Raw genomic sequence first — 12,239 nt, 5'->3', positions numbered from 1 at the left:
TTCTGTGGGTACAACAGAGATCTGGAACTAGAGTATCGTGCAGAAGTGAGTTGCTGCAGCTTTCATGTTGTGACAAGTGAGTTTGCTGAACAACAGTGCGAAATGTGGTAAATAAACCGCAGGGGCTGAAGTGGATTTAATCAAAAACCGTTTCGAATCCTACAATCCCTACAGTGCAGAAGGAGGCCATTCGGCCCATCAAGCCTGCACTGACAACAATCCCACTCAGGTCCTATCCCCGTAAGCCTACATCTTTACCTATCTAATCTTCCTGACATTCGGGGTCAATTTGCCATGACCAATCCACCTAACCCCCACAACTTGGGACTTTTTAGAGAAATTATCATAGAATCTTACAGCACAGAAGGAGACCATTCGGCCCCATGCTAGCTCTTTGGAAAAGCTTTCCAATTACTCCCATTCGTTTGTTGTTCCCTCACAGCTTCAAGCTGTGATCCAATTTGACTTTGAAAGTTACCATTGCGTCTGCTTTCACCATCAATTCAGGCAGCGCCTTTCAGATTTCCACAATTCACCTCCAGATACCTTTCCGAGGAGAGGCAATCATTGTCAGATCTGCCCTCTGCTCGAACTTGTCGACACTCCCCTGGCTTTACCACAAAGTGCACAGAGTCCCTCTGAGAGCTCCTATGCAGAGCTGCTGGGGCAGAAGGACTGCGCACACCCCCTTTTTTTTACAGCACTCGCTGCTATATGATAAGTTCAAAGGTCAAATATGAACGTCAGTGAACGGGTAAGTGAGTGTGTGAGGTGGCCAGGTGGGTGAGTGTGTGAGGTGGCCAGGTGGGTAAGTGTGTGAGGTGCCTGGGTGGGTATCTGGGTGGGTGAGTGGGTGAGGTGTCCGGGTGGTTGAGTGGGTGAGGAGTTAGGGTGGGTGCGGTGTACTGGTGGGTGAGGTATATGGATGGGGTGTACAGGTGGGTCAGTGGGGGGGGTATCTGGATGGATGAGTGTCTGGGTGGGTGAGTGGGTGAGGTGTTTGGGTGGGTGGGTGAGGTGTCTGGGTGGCTGAGTGGGTGAGTGAATGAGATGTACGGGTGGGTGAGGGGGTATCCAGGTGAGGTGTTTGGGTAGGTGAGGCAGCAGGTTGGGTCGGAGACTGCTGGGTTGGGTGGGGGCAGCCAGGTTGGAGAATCATCAGGCTAGGTCGGGTGATGGGGGTTACAGTCTGATCAGAAGACAGTGGGGTGGTCAGTGAATGGGAGTCAGGTGGTTAGTTGGAGAGTAAAGGAATACTCGGGTTGGGAGGGGGTCAGTGAATGTGACTGAGGGTCAATTCTGGAATTACCCAGGAGTTAATTAGGTTTCTCCGAGCTAATATTTCCTGGCTAACTACCTGAAATCCGACTCCAACCGAGTCAGAGACACTCGTGGCGGGGGTCTGGGGACTTCCTGTGCCCATGGAGGTCTGTGCATCAGGACTTTCACAGGATCCCAGTGAATGTCGTGGATCGTGTATCCGACAATCTGGAGGCCAGAAGACTTGGACCATTCTACAAATCTCTTTGGCATTAAAGTACAATATGAAGCATTGTACATGTTTACATTCAAACAGAAATACCTGAGAATTAATGGAATAATAAGCACAACCGTTCCTGATTACATACTGGGACATATTCCTGAACAGGATATGGCCTTCTCCTATTTCTGCAAACACTGAAGCTGCGGTCACCCATTCTCTAGGCTTGTTACTTACTTGTTAGAAGGCCGGCCCACCACATCCAATCCTTCAGGTAACCATGGCCACCGTCCCCTAGAACAGACAACAAGGAAACGAAACACAATGTCAAGGCACAATGTTTACACAACTGTGGATTCTGGAGCTGAGAAAATAGCAATTCAGAGACAGCCTCCTCTTGATTCAGGAACTTTTGTGAATCTGCTAATATTTATCCCCAGATCCACATTACTAATCTGATCATTGCTGATTCTGGAATCTTACTGGGCACAAATTGTTAACAGCCTTTTCCTACATTACAATATTGACCACACGTCATTGGCAATTTGGGTTGTTTGGAGGTGGCGAAAGATGCTTTTTGAGTTCAGGAAAAAAGACCCACCAAGGATTTCCCAACAATGGGCCAGCTCTGTGACGAATCACTCTACGCTAACTCGGGAATTACAGATTAATCTCCTGGACACGTTTGAGGAAGAAAACATCAGAATATTAATCAAATATGTGTTTTGTCAACCTTCTGTGAAAAGAGATGTGGGGGAAGGACATTTTTAAAATTTGTTCATTAAATTTGGGTAACACTGACTATGCCTGAACTTATTGCCAATTCCTAATTGTCCTCGAGAAGGTGCTCTGCCTTTTTCAACTACTGCAGTTCATGTGGTGTTCAGGAGGGAATTTCAGGTCTTTGATTTAGCAATACAGAAAGAATAATGATCTATATCCAAGACAGGATGGTGTGCAACGAGAGAGGGAAACTTGGTGCTAATGTTGCTTTTCCTCTGATTCTGCTGCCTTGACCTTCTAGATATTACAGTCAGGCGATCGGGTGAAGTAGCATGGACAAGTTGCTGCAGTGCATCTTGTGAATAATACACACCATAGCTATGGTGCACCGGTGGTGGAGCGAGTGAATCTTTAAGGTGAAGGATGCGATGCCAATTAGGCAAGTCATTTTGTCCTAGATGGTGTCTAATTTCTGGAGTGTTGTTGAAGTAACGCTCGTCTAGGCAAGCAGAGAATATTCCATCACACTCCTGACTTGCGACACTGGCGGTATGGTGCGCAGTAGTTAACATTGCTGCCTCACAGCGCCAGGGACCCGGCTCCGATTCCCGGCTTGGGTCACTGTCTGTGTGAAGTTTGCATATTTTCCCCATGTCAGTGTGGGTTTCCTCCGGGTGTTCCAGTTTTTTCCCACAATCTGAAAGACGTGCTGGTTAGGTGCATTCACCCGAACAGCCGCCAGAATGTGGTGACAGGGGAATTTCACATTAACTTCATTGCAGTGTTAATGTAAGCCTACTTGTGACTAACAAATTTAACTTTGCACACTGTAGATGGTGGAAACACTTTGGGGAGTCCTGAGCTGGCTTGTCACTGAATGGCCAGTCTCTGACCAGCTCCTGTTGTATTTATGTGACTGATCCAGTTAAGTTTCTGTTCACTGGCAACATGCAGGATGTTTATGGTGGAGTATTCAGCAATGGTAATGCCATTGGATATCCAAGGTAGATGATTAATTTCTCCCTTGCTGGCGATGGTATTACAATACTTGACCAGACTCCAGGTTGGGGAGGAGATTTTGTTAGAAACCAATAATGTTTTGTTTAAAGTAGATAAAGGTTGGGGCAGTTCTGTGGTTAGCACTGCTGCCTGACAAGCCCAAGGACCCAGGTTCGATTCCTGGCTTGGGTAACTGTGTGGAGTCTGTACGTTCTCACCCATGTCTGCATAGGTTTCCTCCGGGTGTTCCAGTTTCCTCCCACACTCTGAAAATTGAGCTGGTTAGGTGCATTGGCCAAGGTAAATCTACAGGATCCCTACAGTGCAGAAGGAGGCCATTTGGCCCATTGAGTCTGCACTGACCACAATCCCACCCAGGCCCCACTCCTGCAACCCCACACATTTACTCTGTTAATTCCCTGACACTAGGGTCAATTTAGCATGGCCAATCAACCTAACCCGCACACCTTTGGACTGTGGGAGGAAACCAGACAACCCAGAGGAAATCCACACAGGCGTGGGAAGAATGTGCAAACTCCACACAGACAGTGACTCAACGGCAGAATTGACCCCTGGTCCCTGGGTGTACCTGAACAGGCGCCAAAGTAGATAGTACACACTGCTGCTACTGAGCGTCGGTGGTGAATGTTTGTGGATGTGTTGCCAATCAAACAGGCTACTTTGTCTTGGATGGTGTCAAGATTTTTGAGTGTTGTTGGAGCTGCACGCAGGCAAGTGGAGAGTATTCCATCGCACTCCTGACTTGTGCCTTATAGATGGTGGATAGGCTTTGGGGAGTCAGGAGATGAGTTCCTTGCCACAGTATTCCTAGCCTCGGGCCTGCTCTTGTAGCCACTGTGTTTATCTGGCAAGTCCAGTTGAGTTCCTGATCAATGGTAACCCAAGGATGTTGGCAGTGGGGGATTCAGTGATGGTTGCACCATTGAATGTCAGGGGATGGTGGTTAGAGTGTCTCTTATTGGTGATGGTCATTGCCTGGCATTTGTGTGGCACTTGTCAGCCCAAGCTTGGATATTATTCAGATCTTGCTGCATTTGAACACAAACTGCTTCAGTATCTGAGGAGTCACAAATGGTGCTGAACATTGCACAATCATCGGTGAACATCCCTACTTCTAACCTGATGACAGAGGGAAGATCATTGATGAAGCAGCTGAAGATTGTTGGGCCTAGGACACTACTTTGAGGTACTCCTGCAGTGATGCCCTGGAGCTGAGATGACTGACCCTCTACAACCACAATCATCTTTCTATGTGCCAAGTAAGAGTCCAACCAACAGACAGTTTGCAACCCTGATACCCACCGATTCCAGTTTTGCCAGGGCTCCTTGATGCCACACCCAGCCGAGTGCAGCCTTGATGTCAAGAGCTGTCACTCTCACCTCATCTCTGGAATTCAGCTCTTTTTTCCCCATCTTGTGGTTTCCCTTGAACTCTCTTCTCAGCTCTTTCGAGCTAACAGTAGCACTTTTCCTGCTGGAGTTTTTGCCTCCTGCTCCTGACTGTCCCAAAAACTGACAGCCAATTGCTGTTCGCTGATTCCTGAACTGACCTGAGGACCTATCAAAACACTCAAGAGAACCCCACCCCTGTTACTAGGCACCAATGAAACAAGCATTGGAACATTCTGTGCCTTAAATACACCTCGATTGAAAGTTTAACATCCAGATACACAGTCAATTGAATTCGGAACAATGGTCATTACCTCGCTCTTGTGGGCAGTGCATCCTAATTATCATTTCTGAGGCCAAGGTTGGATGTTATCCAGATCTTGCTACGTACAGGCACGGACGGCTCCATCAGCTGAGGAGGTTCAATGGCACTGAACAGTCTGCAATCGTCAGCAAACATCCCCCACTTCCTGGGGGGAGGTCAGGTACGGAAGCAGCTGAAGATGGTTGGATGTAGGACACTACCATGAGCAATTCCTGCAGTGTCGCCTTGGGGAGGGGTAAGACAACTGACCTCCAACAAACACCAACCATTTCCTTCGTGCTAATGGACAGGCTCTCAAATTCCCATTAACTTCCACTTTGCCAGCTCTCCTCATGTCACAACAACAGAAAATGCTGGAAAATCTCAGCAGGTCTGACAGCATCCATGGAGAGAGAATTGAGCCAACGTTTCGAGCCTGGATGGCATCAAGAGTCAGAGCAAAAGGAAAAGAATCTTCATCAGAGAAAATAGGAGTTCCTATTTTCTTTGTCTTTTACTCTAACGAAGGGTCATCCAGACTCAAAACGTTGGCTCTATTCTCTCTCCACAAGCGCTGCCAGATTTTCCAGCATTTTCTGTTTTTGTTTCAGATTCCGATGTCCGCAGTATTTTGCTTTTATAACAATAAAGAATCATCAAGTTGAATAATGAGAAGTCTGTCCACTTTCCACTTGACTGTGGGGAGGCAGGGTACTAAGAAGATGGATGTGATGGGTAGCCAATAACGAGGGTGTGGGGACAGGAGGTCATGTAAGGAAACCTCCAAGAATTAGGTTCTTTACTCAGAGGGTAGTAAGGACGTGGAATGCCCTGCCTGCAGCAGTTGTGGACTCGCCAACTTTGAGGGCATTCAAATGGTCAGTGGATAGGCACATGGATAACACTGGAATAGTTTAGGTTAGAGGGTCATTAGATTGGTTCCACTGGTCGGCGCAACATCGAGGGTCGAAGGGCCTGTACTGCGCTGTAATGTTCTATGTTCTATGTTCTAATACAGGAGCATGACTGAATATTGGCAAATCAAATTGATCATCTTGTGCACAGACCTATCCCCATCCCTCAGTGAGTGTGAGCTTGGGGTGACACTTGTGGACTCTGAGCCAATAATCTGTTCTCACATTCCAGAATGTTGCACTGTCGGAGGGTCAGCACTGAGGGCGTGCCGCACTGTCGGGGGGTCAGCACTGAGGGAGTGCCGCACTGTCAGAGGGTCAGCACTGAGGGCGTGCCGCACTGTCGGGGGGTCAGCACTGAGGGAGTGCCGCACTGTCAGAGGGTCAGCACTGAGGGCGTGCCACACTGTCAGAGGGTCAGCACTGAGGGCGTGCCGCACTGTCGGGGGGTCAGCACTGAGGGCGTGCCACACTGTCAGAGGGTCAGCACTGAGGGCGTGCCGCACTGTCGGGGGGTCAGCACTGAGGGCATGCCGCACTGTCGGGGGGTCAGCACTGAGGGCGTGCCGCACTGTCGGGGGGTCAGCACTGAGGGCGTGCCGCACTGTCGGGGGGTCAGCACTGAGGGCGTGCCGCACTGTCGGGGGGTCAGCACTGAGGGGGTGCCGCACTGTCGGGGGGTCAGCACTGAGGGCGTGCTGCACTGTCGGGGGGGTCAGCACTGAGGGCGTGCCGCACTGTCGGGGGGTCAGCACTGAGGGCGTGCCGCACTGTCGGGGGGGTCAGCACTGAGGGCGTGCCGCACTGTCGGGGGGGTCAGCACTGAGGGGGTGCCGCACTGTCGGGGGGTCAGCACTGAGGGCGTGCCGCACTGTCGGGGGGGTCAGCACTGAGGGCGTGCCGCACTGTCGGGGGGTCAGCACTGAGGGGGTGCCGCACTGTTGGAGGGGGCCACCTTTGGGTGGAGACTTAGAGCAGACTGTCTCAATTTATCAAACGGATGTGAAGGAGCCACAGTCACCGTGTTGGAGAAAAGCAGCAGTGTTCTCCCTCGTGTTCAGAACCAATATTTATCCCTCAACTAAAATGACTCAGATGTTGTGGTTATTTGTCATTTAGTTGTTGCATTTCCTGCAATATAACCGTGACTACACGTTATAACGTCTACATAATTTCATGAGTCACTTTGGAATGGCTTGACATGGTGATCGATACTGTACAAATGCAAGTTCTCTCTGTTATGGTCCCAGCAAGGCGGGGAAACAAGGTCCACGTGTACCCTTCTATGGCTGATTGAAAGGGTAATGACCCAATTGATGGAAGTGAGAGGATCTTCCTCCATCAGCCCTGGGGACAGAGTGAGAACCACGAGAAAACTCCTCACCTGCTCTGGTGCCGCCATCTTGAGCTAATCGCAGGAGGCCTTTCTTCTTGAGAATGACGCTGATACCGATTAGACAGCTGGAGACGATAGCCAAGGCCAGGCCAATGTAAAAATCAGGAGATCTCCCCGCTGGGTCCTGTGCCAGAGAAGCATTCAGGGAAGAGTTGTCTAGCTCCTTCACGTGGACAATCTGACACAAGGCCTCGCAGGAAGTCGAAGGGCACACCAACGTCACATATGACCCTGTAGTGAGAGAAGTGGATGGTTGAGAAAGCCCAAATCTGAGAGGGTTTCTTTCAGACTCCTACCTTAATTTTAAGAATCCTCAAGCAACAACCCCCCTTCCCCCTCTCCCCCCTCCTCATCCCACTCCACTCTTTTGGCTTCTGATGCAGTTTCCCTCAACATTTAGATGGCTTTACACTCTGTGTCTTCCATCCTCTTACATGTTAACCTCTGGGTGCGGTGGCCAGCATTCCATTGGCCAATCTCATAGAATCCAGAAGGAGGCCATTCGGTCTGCACCGACCCCAATCACACCCAAGCCCTACCCCCACGTCCCCGTGCATTTACCCTAACTAGTCCCCCCTGATGCTAAGGGGCAATTTAGCACGTCCAATCCACCTAACCTGCACATCTTTGGACTGTGGGAGGAAACGAGAGCACACGGAGGAAGCCCACGCAGACACGGGGAGAATGTGCAGACTCCACACAAACAATGGCCCGAGGCCGGAATTGAACCCGGGTCCCTGGCACTGTGAGGCAGCAGTGCCACCTACTGTGCTACCGCGCTGCCCAATAAACCTGCTTATTTTTGTGGTTGTTAGTGACCCTTGAATGAGCTGTTTATATAGAAATGCCCCCACCCTCCAACCCCTCCACCCTCACCTCATTCCTAGCTTTTCACCCTATAATCACAATGCTGTGTACTGATTGACTGCCTCGTTTCATACAGCAGTAGCTAAACTTCAGACAGCACTTTGTTGGCTGTAAAGTGCTTTTCATGACCTCAGGATATCTGGCTGATATCCTGAGGCCATGAAAAGCATCGTCGGAATGCAAGCCTTTCCTTCTCACAATTCATTTCTCGAAACCTGTCAACACAGGCGCCAAAGAAGAAGATGCTGCCAAAGTTATTGTCACAGATTTGAATAGCATAATAGCGAAGGAGATAGTAATTTGATAAGGAGTAAGTGTTGGAAGTGGCTGGCTGCATCTATTACTGATAAGTCACCAGAATCGGATGGGATCTATCTGAGGATGATGAGGGGAGTGAGGGTGGAAATGGTGGTAGTTCACCCCGATCCAATCCTTCTTAGATACAAGGGTCTGAAGAACTGCAAATACTACATGCTTGTTCAAAAAAGGCTGTAAAGAGAAATCCAGCAACTACAAGTCAGTCAGTTTAACAAAGCAGTGAGAAAGCTTTTATAAACAATCTGTGGCAAAATTAACAAGCATTTAGACTAGTATGTATTAATATTAAAAAAACACTGACACATTTGATGGCACTCCAAAGATGTACAGGTTAGGTTGATTGGCCATGCTAAATTGACCCTAGTGTTGGCACAGTGGTGAGCGTTGCTGCCTCACAGCGCCAGGGACCCAGGTTCATTTCTGGCCTTGGGTCACCATCTGTGTGGAGTTTGCACTTTCTCCCCGTGTCTGTGTGGGTTTCCTCCAGATGCTCTGGTTTCCTCCTACAGTCCAAAGATGTGCTGGTTAGGTTGATTGGCCGTGCTAAATTGATCCTAGTGCCAGGGGGATTAGCAGGGTAAATGTGTGGGGTTACGGGAATAGGACCTGAGTGGGATTGCGATCAGTACAGACTTGATGGGCTGAACAGCCTCCTTCTGTACTGTAGAGATTCTACGATTGTATGTCAGGGGGATTAGCGGGGTAAATGTGTGGGTTACAGGTATAAGGCCTGGGTGGGATGTGGTCGGTACAAACCTGATGAGCCGAATGGTCTCCTTCTGTACTGCAGGGATTCTATGGTTGTCTGTCAGGGGGATTAGCAGGGTAAATGTGTGGGGTTATGGGAATAGCGCCTGGGTGGGATGTGGTCAGTACAGACATGATGGGCCGAATGGCCACCTTCAGTACTGCAGGGATTCTATGATTCTATTCTATGATTTGTATGAAGAACTCTAACATTTCACAGTCCTTGCTACTTGCTTTTGAACATGACCTCCACATTCAATCTATCCATGTCTCCTTGTAATGTTAAGCTCCGGTCCCTGACCAATACGTCCGTTAAGGCAGTCCAGTTTAAACTTGCTGCAGTCTGCATTAAATGAGCAGTTTCCATTCAACCATCTTCATGCAATAAACTACGACCAATACAACATGTAAGAGGGCAAATCTACCCACCTTGCCAGTGGTGGCTATTTCAAAGCGTTATCCATCAATCCCATCCCTCTTGTTCCACTGCTTGGCAAATATTTACTTCCCAAGTATTTATCGAATTTCATTTTGAATTTGATTATTGAATCTGCCTCTTTTCAGGCAGTGCCACCTAGACCAATTGGCAGCGGTTTATTTTCTCCCCACCATCCTCCAACTGAAAAGTTGGAAGCTTTTTCCCAGGGCAGAAATGACAATTACAAGGGGGTACAAGTTCAAGGTGAGAGTGGAAAGGCTCAATGGAGATGTGCGGGGGAAGCTTTTTTTTTACACAGAGGGTGGCGGGGGCCTGGAACGCGCTGCCAAGTGAGGTGGTTGAGGCAGACACATTAATGACGTTTCACTTATGTGGATAGACAGATGAACAGACGGTGAATAGAGGGATACAGGTGTTTGGACTAGACAGGACAACATGATTGGTGCAGGCCTGATGGGCAGAAGGGCCTCTTCCTGTGCTGTACTGTACTTTGATCTTTGTTTTATTCCTGGTCGTTTTAATTGGCATAGTTGCTGGATTCATCCTTACACCCATAGCGTGTGGCCAAATTCCCCTCCAGTTCGATTTTCAAGTTTGTGGACAACAGCACTGAAGTGGGTCGGATCTCAAGTTGTGGCAACACAGAGTACAGGATCGAGATAGAGAATCTAGTGAACTGGTGCGGCAACAATAATCTCTCCCTCAAAGTCAACAAAACGAAAGAGATTGTCATCAACTTCAAGAAGCGTAAAGGAGAACATGCCCCTGTCTACGTCAATGGGGACGAAGTAGAAAGAGTCGAGAGCTTAAAGTTTTTAGGCGTTCAGATCACCAACAACCTGTCCTGGTCCCTCCATGCTGACACTATAGTTAAGGAAGCCCACCAACGCTTCCACTTTCTCAGAAGACTAAGGAAATTTGGCATGTCAGCTACGCTCTCACCAACTTTTACAGATGCACCATAGAAAGCATTCTTTCTGGTTGTATGACAGCTTGGTATGACTCCTGTTCTGCCCAAGACCGCAAGGAACTACAAAAGGTCGTGAATGTAGCCCAATCCATCACGCAAACCAGCCTCCCATCCACTGACTCTGCCTATACCTCCCGCTGCCTCGGCAAAGCAACCAGCATAACGGTTGCTGGACATTTTCTCTTCCACCTTCTTCCGTTGGGTAAAAGGTACAAAAATCTGAGGTCACGTACCAACCGACTCAAAAACAGCTTCTTCCCGGCTGCTGTCAGACTTTTGAATGGACCTACCTTACATTAAGTTGATCTTTCTCTACACCCTAGCTATGACTGTAACACTACATTCTGCACTCTCTCCTTTCCTTCTCTATGAATAGTATGCTTTGTCTGTATAGCACACAAGAAACAATACTTTTCACTGTATGTTAATAAATGTGGAGATAATAAATCAAATCAAATATGAAATCCTATCCACCTGGATGGGGATGGGGGGGGGGTGGTGGGGGAGAGGAAAGTTTCCCTAGACCCTTCTCCAGCCCTGATGGGGGCTCAACGCATCCAGATAGTGACCTTCTCACCTTCTTGTCCCAGAGACCCAGTTAATAGCAATGTTGCTTTCATTAATGTTCAGCACTTGTCTGACTGGGTTTTTCTCAGCCCCTGCGACTATGAAATCCCACCACCGACCTACCCCTCCCACCCCCCCTGCAATTTACCCCCTCCTGCCCACCCAGTCTCACCCCTCCATCCTCCTGTTTAAACCATCACACCAAAACAGAAGACAAACAAAAAGTTTGGATACAATTGTTCGGGGCTCCAGAGCGATCATCACTTTGTGTGTCAGTTAACCCGATCAATTTGGAACAGCACAACTTTAAATAGAGTGAGCAGAAGTTCCCAATGGAGATGGTTTTAGCCCTGCTGAGATTTTCCAGCTTTTCCCCCCATGCCTAATCTGCTCAAAAATGCAAGAATTTGAAGGGTCTCAAAGCAACACCCGGCTCTCAGAACTCTACAAGACTTGCCAACCTTCCCACACACACACACACACACACACACAACACTGGCTGACTTGGACAGAGATTTACACAAGTGTTAACATGAGGTGTTGTACTCACCGTTGGAGCAGTTGTGTCCTGACATGACGATGGCTCCTTCCATCGTTTAAAGCCTCTGTACAGCTTCTCATGGAAACAGAAGCAGACAACAGGCTGAGTCTTTGCCCTCGAAAGCCGCTGTTGTGAACTCTGTGTGTGTGTGTGTTTCACCTGCCCGGTGAACCACCTCCCCCTTTGAGCTGATGATGTGTCACAGCAATCCTCCTTAAAGGAACACGATTCCTCTCCGCTGACACTCTCGGTGAGGACAGGGCATCAAATTTCCTCCAAACTGGTTTTGCAGCTGACGAAAGCCAGCTTCTTTTACGTGGGGAGAACACAACACCGAGGGAATAACCAGAAAAGCAACTTAAGGTTTTGTCCCTGAAAGTGAAATGTTCAGTCCGCCCTGGTACGAGGAAATGCAAATGCAAAGATTTTTTTAAAAAATGTGTTTCCTTTCGACAAAGCAGAACACACGTAGGGTGATTGTTTTTTTATAACTCCTGGGTCACATTTGCCGGGGGGGAGGGTGGGGGGTTCAGTGTTTCTAGAGGTTTAAATTTAAGAGGCACC

At 48.6% G+C, this 12,239-nt stretch overlaps 1 protein-coding gene across 1 annotated transcript in view; it reads right to left on the bottom strand.

Moving 5' to 3' along the window:
• Window positions 1–11,863, bottom strand: part of LOC145351714 (magnesium transporter NIPA2-like) — a 28,999-nt gene extending 17,136 nt beyond the window's left edge. The window contains exons 1-3 of the mRNA XM_080201290.1: window positions 11,685–11,863; window positions 7,215–7,457; window positions 1,718–1,774 (exon numbers count right to left, since the gene is read on the bottom strand). Of these exons, the coding sequence (XP_080057416.1) occupies window positions 1,718–1,774; window positions 7,215–7,457; window positions 11,685–11,727 (343 nt within the window). The 5' untranslated portion in view covers window positions 11,728–11,863. The remainder of the gene's footprint in view (window positions 1–1,717; window positions 1,775–7,214; window positions 7,458–11,684) is intronic.
• Between the last annotated feature and the right edge of the window lie 376 nt (window positions 11,864–12,239).

This window comes from Carcharhinus amblyrhynchos, chromosome 13, assembly GCF_965287045.1.
Source record: "Carcharhinus amblyrhynchos chromosome 13, sCarAmb.v2.hapA, whole genome shotgun sequence".
NCBI lineage: Eukaryota > Metazoa > Chordata > Chondrichthyes > Carcharhiniformes > Carcharhinidae > Carcharhinus > Carcharhinus amblyrhynchos.
The sequence above is the reverse complement of the archived record's forward strand: the minus strand, read 5'-3'. Positions and strand labels throughout refer to the sequence as shown.